The sequence below is a fragment of the Serinus canaria genome, chromosome 8 (assembly GCF_022539315.1).
Source record: "Serinus canaria isolate serCan28SL12 chromosome 8, serCan2020, whole genome shotgun sequence".
In the NCBI taxonomy this organism is placed as follows: Eukaryota; Metazoa; Chordata; class Aves; order Passeriformes; family Fringillidae; genus Serinus; species Serinus canaria.
Genome location: NC_066322.1, coordinates 29,894,071 through 29,906,794, shown reverse-complemented (window position 1 = coordinate 29,906,794; position 12,724 = coordinate 29,894,071). Strand labels below are relative to the sequence as shown.

Below are 12,724 nucleotides of genomic sequence, written 5' to 3'. Positions count from 1 at the left end.
GAAAGTGTGGTTTAGCTAAAGCCAAATAAAAATTACTGGGTAAGAGATCCAAGTGCATGCTCCAAAAGAAGCCAATTTGCACACATCTCCATCTCAGTGTCCTACTCACAAGACAAGGCAGTGCTGCACTGAGCCTTCTGATCTCAGGTACACCAAGCAGGAATACAGGTTACTGTTCAGTTCTCAGAACGGACCTTCTGTCAAAGGCAACTCAAAATGTCCCTTCCTCAATGGCAAGAAATAGAGAAACTGTGATTCAGTATTATGGCAGTGTTCCCTCATGCCAAGAAAACATCAAGGGAAACACAGAAATCCAGAAGGATGCAAACAGCTCCCAACTAAATTTTGCTTCTTCATCCTAGCACGCAATTGGTTGGTAACAGAAATCTTCGTTGCTGTGTTTTCTAACTGACAGAAATAGACAATTTAAATGCACTTATAATGTTCATGCAACCAAAGATTTTACAAGAATAAGCAAGTTATTAATACTTTTATTAAACCCTGTAACATACAAATTTGCAATATAATATTTAATATTGCAATAAAATATTTAATAATATTCTTGGAAAGAAGGAAGTGGAAGTGCAAAATCTCGAGGTACACACTTTGCATATCCTTACTTGGGATAATTTCTATATATTAAAGAAAAATGCTGTCAGCCTCAGAAACATTTTGTTGTATTAGACCAAGGGAAGAGTCTGCATAGAACAGATGGAAAAAATGGCAACAGGTGTACTTTGTCAAAGAGACTGCACTCATCCACTAAAATATAAATGAAATACACCATTATTTGAACTACAACTTCCTATGCTTTCTCTTTGTGGTTACATATAGATAGCTCTCTCATTTTTATAAATGTTTCATGGTATTATTTGCTTGTACAAGCTGGGAATTTGATACGAGGTCTTCAGCTCAGTTCAGACCTAATTGATGTGATGTCTCTACACTGCAACTTCTACCTGTTCAGCTTATACTGTCCACTAAGTGCAGAGTCTCTAACTGGAAGTTTTCCCCAAATCCTACACCCTGGTAAACTCCTGGGCAGCACATGTAAGGTGCAGCATAACCATGAGAAAAAACCCAGTGCCCAGGAACAGAACAAACCAGTATAAGAAACTTTAAGCTTAGTGGGTTTTTTAACTGCTGCAAGAGCAAATAATTAAAGTCTTCACATAATTATCTCCTCTGCAATTTTGCATATGTAAAAATAAACTTTAGGAAAATGGAGAAAACAATGGGGAAGGAAAAACCATGAGCATTATTCTGCCCCACCATCACATGTTCCTACCACCCACTTCCTAACTGGAATGAAAACTTTCAGTCAAAGAATGAACTTGGGGAAATCGTGGAATGAGGATGTCACTAATACTTTTATTAAAAGTGAAATATAATTGATGTAAAAAAGAGTTCTCATTTGTCATGAGGGTACCTCCAATTTCAACAGTGCCCCAGCCAGAAAGAAAATGGTAAAAATCACATTACAGTACATGGCAAACATTGGTCAATGCCTCAGGCACCTAGTCTTTACACCAGGCTGAATTTCCAAGGAAACAAGTTAATGCAGGACATTGTCACAATTCCACTTTTTCTAATACTTCAATCAGATGCCTCATCTTAGGACTGATAATTATAATGAAAAACCTATTCTAAATTTCTCCCTTCTTTTACTCAGTTTTCCTGTCAAATATTGTGAGTAGTTTTCAGCAACTGATACTCTTCAAGAATTTGCATGCTGCTTGCATTGTGCTTGCTTTATTTCAGGGACCAGCCAGCCTTTGTATTTAAACAAGCAGAGATAAAAATGATTGTAAACAACACTCAAAAGTTGATTCTCAAGTATAACAAGTCTGGAATTTGAGCCAGTGACACTACCCAGGTAAACACTTCACTCACAGAGCTTAGATGGGGCAGCCTCGTGCAGCTGCCATCCAAGCCATGGGCAGCAGTGCTGGGGAATCAGGGTGGGGCCTCCTGCACAACAACTGCCCCTCCAAGAAGTCACTGAAGGGAACCTTGAACTCTACAGTCAAAAAGCAACTGCCCTGCCTTCCCTCCACTGCTGAATTCCAAACCAGAGATTGGAAAGCTCTGAGCAAACATGAAAAGAATGCACACTAGTAAATGCTGTTTGTATCTACAGAAGGGCTGATGAGTTTAGGGAGAAGAGACTGTTCTGATCATAACAGAATTTACCTGTTGGAAGGGCTGAACCCCAAGAGGGAGAATAGAGAAACAAAGCTTGGTTTCACAGGCAAGAAAAACAACTTCTGTTAGAATGAAGGAGGTGATTCTGACCCTCTTACCTGCTGAACGTATCTGTCTGTAGTTTTCCACATATAGTAATATTCTATAATGCTTGTTAAGGACTTCCATGGGAGCTGGGGACACAAACGAAAAACAGCATTTATTGAAGGGAGCTGACACACAGTCTCACTGAAATTCACAGGATTGTTCTGACTGATGGTTGCAGCAGTCTTGCAACTACTAGCCCTCCTCAAAAAAAAAAAGACAGTCTGAATCTACAAAGCTGATTAGATGCATGTGGGACCCATGCTAAGTTAAATGCTCTTTCAAAATACTCTGAGCTCTCACTGTAAAAGTGGAACAGGCTGCAGGTAAATCTTCATGCTGCACTGGCTCACAGCAAACCATTCCAGAGAGGCACAATGTGGAAGGAATCCCACAGGCTCAGACTCTGCTTCAGCAGCAGTTAAAGCAAGAGTCACAACTACAGTATCACAGTTCTGATACATTTGGCTTCAATGGAGCTGGCCCATTAAAAAAAAAAAACAAACCAAAACAAACTGCTAACAGAATTGTGCCCTGCCAGCTCTGTTCTCTGCGTGAGAAGCATGAGGATTTCATCAGCACCACAGAGTGTGTTGCTGTTTCCAAGTCCCTCTGATAGATTAGAGCACAGGACAAACAACACTGAAACTACTTGTTTTGTTCCAGAGCATCTGAACAATGACACAGTGAAACTTGGCTCTCCTTACAGTGCTCCATTCAATCTGCAGGCTGAGCACCTAGGGTGGTGCTTTGGCCAAACTACAGGACACTTCCCTTGGATGACCAGGATTCCTTTTGAAAACTTTCAAAAGGCCCTTTCTGAAACCACATTGTAAATGTGACTATATTTCCATGTTTCAGAAGGCCAAATACTTATCTTCCTTCAAACACAAATTACTCTAGAGCAGCTCGGCTGTCACAACAGTTTCCTACACCCTCCCTCGGGTGTAGTGGAACAGATGATCCTAAATTAACGTTGCTACAGGAAAAAGTATCATCGGTGATCTGAAATTCTGGCTGTACACCAGGCTGTCACTAGTAGGAGGTCTGCCTTTCCCCACTTTACAGCAAGACACACTCAAGTTCAAAGCCCCCTTGCTCACACAATGAAGAACACAGTTTAGACAAGCTGCAAGCCAGCTCTGTCACCGGTCAGAGCCAGTCACCACAGGGGCACCTTTTTATATACTTACAAAATCTTGCTGAATGTCAGTGAAATCTTTTCCATATTTTTCTAGTGCTTCCTCAAAGAGGTTTGCCTCTGAAGCAGACCACTCCTCCATCTCATCTCTGCACAGGACTGGCCCACCTTGTGGCACAAGTGCAGAGATTGCCTTGGAAATGTCATAGACATTTTTGTGCAAAGTGTCCATAGCATGGAACTAGGGGGTTGGAAAGGAGAAAGAAATGTAAGGACAAGTATCTGGGGGGGGGGAATATGTTCAACAGTGAAACAGCAATGAGAAATTCCGCACTGAGATGTGAAGGTGTACCTAAGGAAAAGTCAGTAAAAGCTGGTTCCAACTTCACACTGACTGTAGTTATCAGTGTAAAACCTAACATTCACTAATAATGAGGTTTGTGGAGGACAAGCCCTTGTGTATCAATTATTCCTATCAGCTCCTCACCAGCAGCACCACTGCAGCACTGCTGGTGAGAAGATGCACAGGATAGATCCACTCCCCCCAGGACTGAGCTACCATCTCCAGATGGGGCATGGAGGCAAGAGGTCCAAGGGCATTTCCTCACAGACACAGCCATGCATTTTCTTTGTCAAATAATCCACAAAAATTTCATATATGAAAAACAAGAGCAGCAACACATGTATACATCCCCCCCCACAAAGGGCAGAAACCTCAACAAAGATTCAAGTTAAGTCACACATCACAGCTGAATAGGAAAAAAGAATGACTCTCAGGGGCAATTACTCCTCAGAAAGCCAAGCTACGGCTGTCTGCAACTTGTGATTTATAAGGGTTGAGAACATGCTGAGGGAAGAATTGCTATTAGTAAATGAAAGCTTGGCTTTATTTCCACGTTTCTGCAGTTTTAATCAGGATGTTATTTGCCTTTCATCATACCAGTGTGCATAATTAACCTACACTGTTCTAGACTAGAATTTGTTCTACATGTAAGTTTGCATTACTCCAGTAATGAAGTGAGGCTTCGATAACAGTTCTCTGGAGACTTCAGATATTTTATTCAAATTTTCATTAAACTTTCTGTAGCATAAAAGTTCAAGTTTTTCCCTTTCCTCGATCTACTCAGCAACATTTACTATTATGAAATGTTAACAATATCACTACTCCTCAGGTACTCTAAAGTGGAAGTCAAAGAGAAAAGTATCAACTGACATTTCTTATCTGACCACAAGCTTTTCCCCCAGACATCCTTGGTCAATCTCACCCAAGGATGCCAGTGACAGTCTGGTGTTGGGGAAGCAATGAAGAATGGCATTCTGGCACTGTAACATTACAGACAGGCAGACAATAATTTGTATTCTTCTCAAGAGAGCTACTGAGCCCATGCAAGGGATGAGCTGTCAAGCATGTCATCAGACTATTTTAATAAAACCAAGCAAAAAAAAAAAATTGCCTCATAGTATTATCCATGATGGATCATAAGAGGCACAAAGCCAGAAAAAGTTACTTCATCTGTAGCTAAAGGATTCCTTTACAAAAGCAGGGTCTGCTTCACAGCAAGTCACAACTACAATCCATCTGTCCTTTCCTCTTAGCCAACTGTTAATGCTGAGGTGAATACTTTGCATCTCTCACAAACTTAAGGTCCTCTAAAGAAAATCTTACCAATGTGATGTCCCTGGAGGCTGCTGCAGCACTCATGTGCAAACTTGGCTGTCTGACAGAACTACTGCAATCCAGGGCTCGAGCAAAAGTACCAACAGACCTGAAAGAAATTAAACACAGCGTTAACTTTGCGTGCAAACCCAGCCAAACTTTATAAATATAAACACCCAGCCAACACTTTCTGAGATGAGCAGACTCCATTTCCCAGTTACAAGATTACATGGTTTGTTCATTCTGAGCCAGAGACCATTCTCTCCAAATGTGGTTTGTTATTGTGAGCACTTTAGTAAGTTCATGTGATCTAAGAGGCTCAGGCATGGCAGAGGAAACAGAGAAAGACTCAGGGGTCACCAACAGGGAGTTCTGGGCTACTCTCTTATCCCTTATCCCCCAACAGACTTGAGCTGCAACAGGAACAGAGCACAAGAAAGATTTATGAATGACAATAGTCTCTTTCACAACGGCAAAGAGCAGTGCTGCACGGTCCAAAAGGTACAGAGACAGCTGCCAAGATCAGACACAAAAAATGCAACAATGCAAGTGTTTTTCTAAAAGTTTCAGAAAATTTAAAACAATATTATTTTACAACTTAACATTGTTTTATATATATATTTCATAAAGCCTGCATAAAACGACAATTCTGAAATACTTCACAAATCATCATCTCTGCATCTGAGACCACAAGCCTCATGCTCTTCATCTTATTCCTAAGAAATCAGTTGGAGAAACCTGTAAAAAGTATTGGTTCTCAAAATTCCTACTCTCCCACTTGCTTGCTATACCACATGGGTGCAACCCTTGTGCTGCTGCACAGTGAACTGGAGCTGAACTCCTCTGAGCAACTACAACAACAAAATAGATGGGTTGGGTTTCCCCCTCCACTCAGGTCACTTCCCCAAAGCAGCTGAGAGCACAGAGGAACACACTAGTGCCAAGCAGCGCAGGAGTAGGAAAGGTAAATGTTTGAGAAGCAGTTGTCATCAAACATCTAATTTTGGCCAAAATCCAAACAAGCCTCCCCCATCGGAGTGTCTGTGGTGACTCACACCTCGCCCTCTTCCCAGCCTCCCAGTCACCATCCCCACCCCTGCCCCAAACTCCCCCATGCCCAGCTTCAGCTGAACTGATACTTCTGTATGTGAGAACTAATTATAAACTGGAACGCTTTACTGATTCTGAACAGAAGCGATTCCTGCACTCATTTTTGCAGTGATTCTCATTACAGCCTGCACCTTGCAGCAGCAAACCCAGTGGGCAGCACTGACTGCCAGAAAGGGCCACGAAAACCAGCTCAGCCACCAGAAGGTGGAAACGCCCATCACAAAGCAGCTCCACAGTCAATACAAACCAAACCACATGAAAACCCAAGAGGGGGAAGGGAGAAAAAAAAGGCAGACAGAACCAAGGCTCACCTATACAAGTACCACCTAAAACACAAAGAATTTAGAGAGTGTTACTGTGTATTTTTTCCCCTAAATTATTCAGTCATCAATTGCTATGAGAGCCTAAAATTTAATACAGGCTTCTGTTTATAGAAATGGATACCAATGAATTAGTTCAAGAACCTTTTATAAAGGAAGAGCTGATCAACAGAGATTGCTTTGGGCTTAAATAAAAACAACATCAGTAGAGATTTGCAGGGCTTTATTTTATTGTGCCTATTGGAATCTAGGCATTAGAAAGTAACCTCAGCTCATGATAAGCATTTACCAGAATTCTAAGCAAACCATTAATGGATGTTAAAGTGTTACTGGTTTTGAAAAAAGCAGTAAATGGACAGAGCAAAGAACAGCCAAGAATTTAATTCACTAAGTCTTCTGCATGCTGACTAAAGTATTTGAAAAACCCCACCAATTACAGGATCATTTTCACATGCAACTTGCTTTGCTTTTATGAAACCAAGTTGCAAATCTGAGGAGCTGTTCCTAAAGTCATGCTATTCCCACGAAGGCATGTAAAATGTACCTCATCTTAAAATGGAGCAAGTGAATCAAGCAACCAGAACCAGCACTCATGCTAATAAAACAAAAAAGAACATAAGAAAAGTGCTTGAAGAGTTATAAACGCTTCAAAGGCGAGGTGAAATACTCTTACCGTGCTACCACCAGGAACTGGTCTATCTGCTTGTCTACTAGTGGGTTAAAGGCTTCCCAAACTTTTGTTTCAAGTTTTGACTGATCTCTTCCATCATCCTCACCTGGTTGAAAAACAAATCAGAAGTATTTAGTATGGCTCTTTTAAAATATGAGTACTTTCTAGATTCTTTTTTTATCTCACAATAATGGCACCGTTAGCCCTTCTCAGTTACTCTGCCTGACAGGCCACTGTGAAAATTTCACTCACTGATTTGTATGTGACAATTTCAGCCTGACAGACACAGCAACACAGCTCACCCAAATTGGGCAATCAGATTTTCACAAACTGGTGTCAGAGGATATGTCATGGGAAACAGAGTGCATCTTTCTCCAAACTACACAGTTTCTTTCCCCAGCTCGTCTGTCTTCTTCCTTTATCTTGCAGCAATTCCAGGAAAACAGACGCACTCCAAGCTGCTCTGAGCAGGCAAAGAGTAGCTGGTTCAACCCATCTCAACTGCTTTCTGGGGGTAAACCATGGCATCAGACACTCTTCATTTTCCCAAGTCTAAACAAGCCAGAATACTCTGGTAAAATACAGGAGCTACTGAGACTTTTTTTCCTTTCTGCTTCCTTTAAAACATCTGGCAATTATCCTTCTCTGAAGCCCCATTTTGGTTCACTGTGGGAAGAGGATGCCTTTCAGTTTAGTTCATCCTCACTTAGGAGACTTGCCCAGCTGTTGAATAAATACTGGTTTCATAGACAAATTAAACAAGAATCCTGACCCTTTTTTTTCTGTCTTAACAGACTAACAGTGTCAGGAGAGCTTCTAAACAAAGACAGAAGCATCTCATTGCTTCCACATCCTGGCCCATCCACACTGGATGTGATCTTCCCAACACAGGTCACAACCATCTCTCTCCTAGGAGAAGCTTATGGATAGACCTTTCCCTCTGCATTACACAGGGCTCAGGAAAGAATAGTTAGATGGCAACACTCATCATCTCTCTTTTTTTCCACCCACTTTTGGATCCGTAGAGTAGTGCAGAGGCAAATCTAAAGTTAGTTACTATCTGATAAATATTCCTGGTTCCTGCTACTTCTCCCTCGTCCTCAGGCCAGCATCCTCATGGTCCCACTGCTCCATGACAGTGGGGACAGGCTGAAGTCTCAATGCATGCTCCAGCCAGCATGCCTGCCTGTTCTGCAGGTGAGAAGTCTAGGCTGGCAGCCAACACTAGGATGGGGAGAGGGCTCCAGGGAAAAGGCACCCAGCAGTAATGGGCAAATTGATGAGGGCAGACAGCATTTAATTGGCAGTAATTTGGGAGGGGCTCTTATAGGGAAGTGAGGCTAGATTAAAAACACAAAAGGCTTTACAGATGTGATGGAAATTTGTGTTTCCCATGGAAATTCTGAAATCTTTTAATAAAAAGAGTGCAAGCTCTGAGAGAGCCCATTAATTCAATTTATTTCAACAACTTTTATGATTTGGACAAACGCCCATTTAAAGACCCATTTGCAAGAGAACTAATTGCCTTCAGTGGGCAAAAGCCTCCACAAACTCAGTCACTGCTGCACACATGGCCTGGCAGTGGAAACCATCTCCCACACCTAGGCAGGCCTCACACAGAGAAGTGGCCACATTCAACACAAACTCTTGACAATTTAAATAAATTACAGAAATTACCCTCTTTTAGTAAGTCGGTTATATCTGCCTGATATCTGTTTCCAACTCGAATCTCTCCTTTATCAGCAAGCAGGGTTTTTTGTTGAGGATCATACACTAGTGAATAAAAGAAGAAATCCTAAAAATAAAACAAGAGCAAAAAGGTAAACAGTGTTATTAGCTTTTACTTTCAGCTTTGCAACCATACTACCAAGTTTTTACAGTTTAAGTGTGGTTTCATTACCTATATATGGATTTTAAAACTGGGTGAACAAAAAGTAAATGAACCACCAGTTTAAAAACTCCATTTAAGTGCTGCTACTTTCTTCTATATTGCAAGTGTTAGCTCTCAACATCAGCCTCTCTCAACAGCCTCTCAAATTGAACACAGCTCCTCTTGCACAGACAAGGCTCAGAAGGGCCAGGAGACAATTTTTAGTCGCATCAGCTGTTTCAGAACATAAAATTGCCACATCCCATGCAATTCCCACATTCCAAACCAAGAGAATTAGACATCAGTGACCTATCCACAGAGAAATACCAGCACAAATTGAAGCATAACTCCAGAATGTCACAGCCAGACTAAGCAACCCCATAGAGGTGTGAAGCCCCAGACAAACCCGGTGGCTTCTGCTAGGCTTGCTCCAATCTGTCAATGTCTGTCATGCTGCAAGGCCCAAAGTTGGACAAAAACCTACACAAGTGGTCTCACAAGGGATGAAGTGAGGGGATGGCCCCCTTGCCTCCATCTGCTGGCTACACTCCTGCTAATACAGAGCAGGATGTACTCAGCTGTCCCTGGCACAGCGATGTGCTGCTGACCAACTTCTTGCCTGCTACCATCTAAGCTTAAAGCACCATGTTTCTTTCTGCTTGTTATTAGGAGAGGGGCAGCACAGAAGATTTGGCAGCAGCAGTAATTAGCTGCAGGTGGCAATCCACTAATTTGTTGCTTTTGTTCAAGTAGATGTGGAAAAGGCTAAAATAGCTGCTTGGCTTCCGCTACCTTGGTGTATAAAATTAAAGCAAAAAAGCATTCCAGAATGAGAATGCTCTGCCAGGGCAGAGAAAGGAAACAGCCAAAATTTTTAACTACCTAAAACTGTACAGTTTAAGTAATTAAACTTTTCTGCATGGATAAGTACTTAGCTATAGCTATTGACCGGTATGCTCCATCAAAGTATAGCATGCAGCTCTGGGCATGATTAAAGCTGTGGTAGGACATGGAACAACACACCTTTTGTAACCTCTGTCCACAGCGACATGCTCATCAGAAAGGAGAATTGTCTGAACAGAAACAGGATGTGCAGTGTGCCATTTTCCACATCTCAGGTTTCTGGCTTATTTTTTCAATCCCCTTATTTCTCTGGCACTAGCAGGCACCCTGTTTAAATAAATCTCATTTCATGCTCACCTCATTTTTTCCCTTTCCCTATATTTGTATGTGTCAACAGCATGCAACAAAAATTAGGACAAAACCAGCATGAGTTTCAAGCCCTGTTCAGCTTTATGAAGAGGTGGCAAAGGAAAAGAGAGTCTCCCAATCTGTCATGCAAAGCCCCAGAAAAAGAAGAATTGCTGCGAGTTTCCACAGTAACATGGCAAAAATTCTGGAAGACAACTGAACTTCAGCTGGAAAGGTTGTCTGTAGTTGGGTTTAGGGTCAGAGGATTTGACTGCATCCTAAGCAAATGATACTTTTGAAAAAACTCCTACTCCCACAGACACCAGGGTCAAGTTACATCAACCTACGGGCAGAAGCAGCATCAGAGCACATGAAAACTCATTTATACCACATCTATGTAAAGAAATCGGGTCTCCTGCTCCCTGACATACTCAAAGCTCAAGATATTGCAATATTTTGAGAATGTATCACTGTGGAAATAAAACATAGGGAAAGCTTTTGTCTCACAGGCTTCCAGGTTATAAATACAGTGTTTAATTTGTTCCAGCTCCAAAATACCTGACTGCAGGACAAGGTATATGCAGTGCAACATTAATGCTTTGCCCAGCAAATATGCAACACACTGCAGTGTAACAACGCAGTGAGCCCCAAAGAAGACCAATTCCACAGGCAATTTCTTTAGTCTTTTTCAGCCAAGGAAGGTCATATATTGTGGAGGTTTCTCCCATGATAGTTGATTGTTAGATGCCCTATTGCTTTTCTTTTATTGGTTATCACTATGAATTTTTTCCACAAAATCTGTATTAGTTTCAGGTCATCCATTTATGTCTTGTCCAGTTCTGTCAAAAAATCAATCAGGTTGAACAAAAGAATGAACATGCTCTGGTCTCTTCTCCCCATCCAGAGCTTCCTCAGCAGAGGAGAGATGGAAGTATGGGGGCCCAAGTGTGAATTCTACAGACTGCAACCCCTCCAGGTAATTCAACACCACTGCCATCTTCCCTCACAGACATGAGATTCATTCTTGCAGAGTGAGTGGGACTGCTGAAAACATTAATACACATCAGCTAAGAAACAAACCAGATCCTTGTGTACGCTAAAGCATGTGTGAACTCCTGACCACCACTATGTGATGAGAACAAATTTCCACAAGGGTTTCACAAGAGTGATGTTCACAACAAAGTAACACTGCTCTTCAAAATCCTTCACACTCATTTGTGCTGTCAAACTGTGTATGCTGGGTTTGCAGCAGTCAAAAAAGAGAAGGGTTTTCTCTTTTCATTTCAGATCCCAGAACGTTCTGAAAAAATTGACATGACCTGCCAAGAGTTAAAGTTGAATCATGATTTTCTGCTTCTCTCAACTGCTAGAGACATATCTGCTCAGAGCTCCCCTAGCCAAGCCCCTAAGCTACCCATAGCTATAGTCAAGAACCAAAGTCACCAAGTAACTGGAGAAAGAAAAGTCGAAGTACACCACAGAAATAACTGTTACTTCATTGCAGCTTGCAAACTTACTTTCATGTATTTGATATATTTTAACTAGAGAACATTTTATTTTTAGGGGGCTACTAAAAGGAACAGATATGCCAGACATCTGCTCAGCAGGCAAATTCACACAAGCCTCTGGATATAGCCAGGCAGAGCAGTAAAACAGACCTACATTCAAAACAGTTTTCAGCAGAATAGGGAAATCTAGTGCTTTTGCCATAAGTGCTATGATCTCCATGGGAATTAGGTGTCTACAGAAAATTCTGGTTTTCCAGTTGCTTTTTATTTCCCTCTCTTTCCTGCTATTCCTCACTCCTGCTACAATCCCAATTTCACAGGCAGAGTGAAAGAGTCAGTGCTGGTCCTCTTCAGCCTACCTTCCAAACGTGCAAGGCAATCTTCCTGAGGAAGATGACAGAGACAGGGCGGTGGAGGAGAATAGAGATAGCAAAAATGTAAATCTGCTTTGCTTACTATCTCCCTAAAAAATTCTGTCTGGATGTTTAACCTGCTTCAAGGCAGACAGCCTTGGGCTGAAAGCCTATTTTAATGGTCATAACATTTAGGAAATCAAACACCAGGTTCCCTAGAACTGCTTAGGCTTTACTGACAGAAGCCATGTTAGGAAAAAAGGAACTACCCTGAAACATTTTGAAAGCAAAGGCTGGATTAAGAACAGGAGGCATGGGGAAAGAAGAAACAGTTCCAGTGTTAGGAACCCATTGGGTAATGACTATCTCCTTTTCTTCATCTCTACTCTCCACCCAAGCATATTTGTGTTCCTGAGCTTTTAATTTCTTTACCATCTGTCCAAGTTAGTTTGCACCACAGCAAAATGCCATGCTAAGTGACAGGACACATTCAGGGAACTCTCTCATTCTGTGAAATCTCTAAGTGCCTGCTCAGTTCTAAAAATAACCCACATCACTCATCTTGCATTTTGAAAGTTCAAAAGGATGGGAAAAAAATTATCTTTCTGTGCATGC

At 41.6% G+C, this 12,724-nt stretch overlaps 1 protein-coding gene across 3 annotated transcripts in view; it reads right to left on the bottom strand.

Moving 5' to 3' along the window:
- Nucleotides 1–12,724, bottom strand: part of MTA1 (metastasis associated 1) — a 74,717-nt gene that overhangs the window by 36,195 nt on the left and 25,798 nt on the right. For all 3 annotated transcript variants that reach the window (XM_050977380.1, XM_030226329.2, XM_030226330.2), the window contains exons 6-10: nucleotides 8,865–8,982; nucleotides 7,191–7,293; nucleotides 5,097–5,196; nucleotides 3,483–3,671; nucleotides 2,304–2,378 (exon numbers count right to left, since the gene is read on the bottom strand). In XM_050977380.1, the coding sequence (XP_050833337.1) occupies nucleotides 2,304–2,378; nucleotides 3,483–3,671; nucleotides 5,097–5,196; nucleotides 7,191–7,293; nucleotides 8,865–8,982 (585 nt within the window). The remainder of the gene's footprint in view (nucleotides 1–2,303; nucleotides 2,379–3,482; nucleotides 3,672–5,096; nucleotides 5,197–7,190; nucleotides 7,294–8,864; nucleotides 8,983–12,724) is intronic.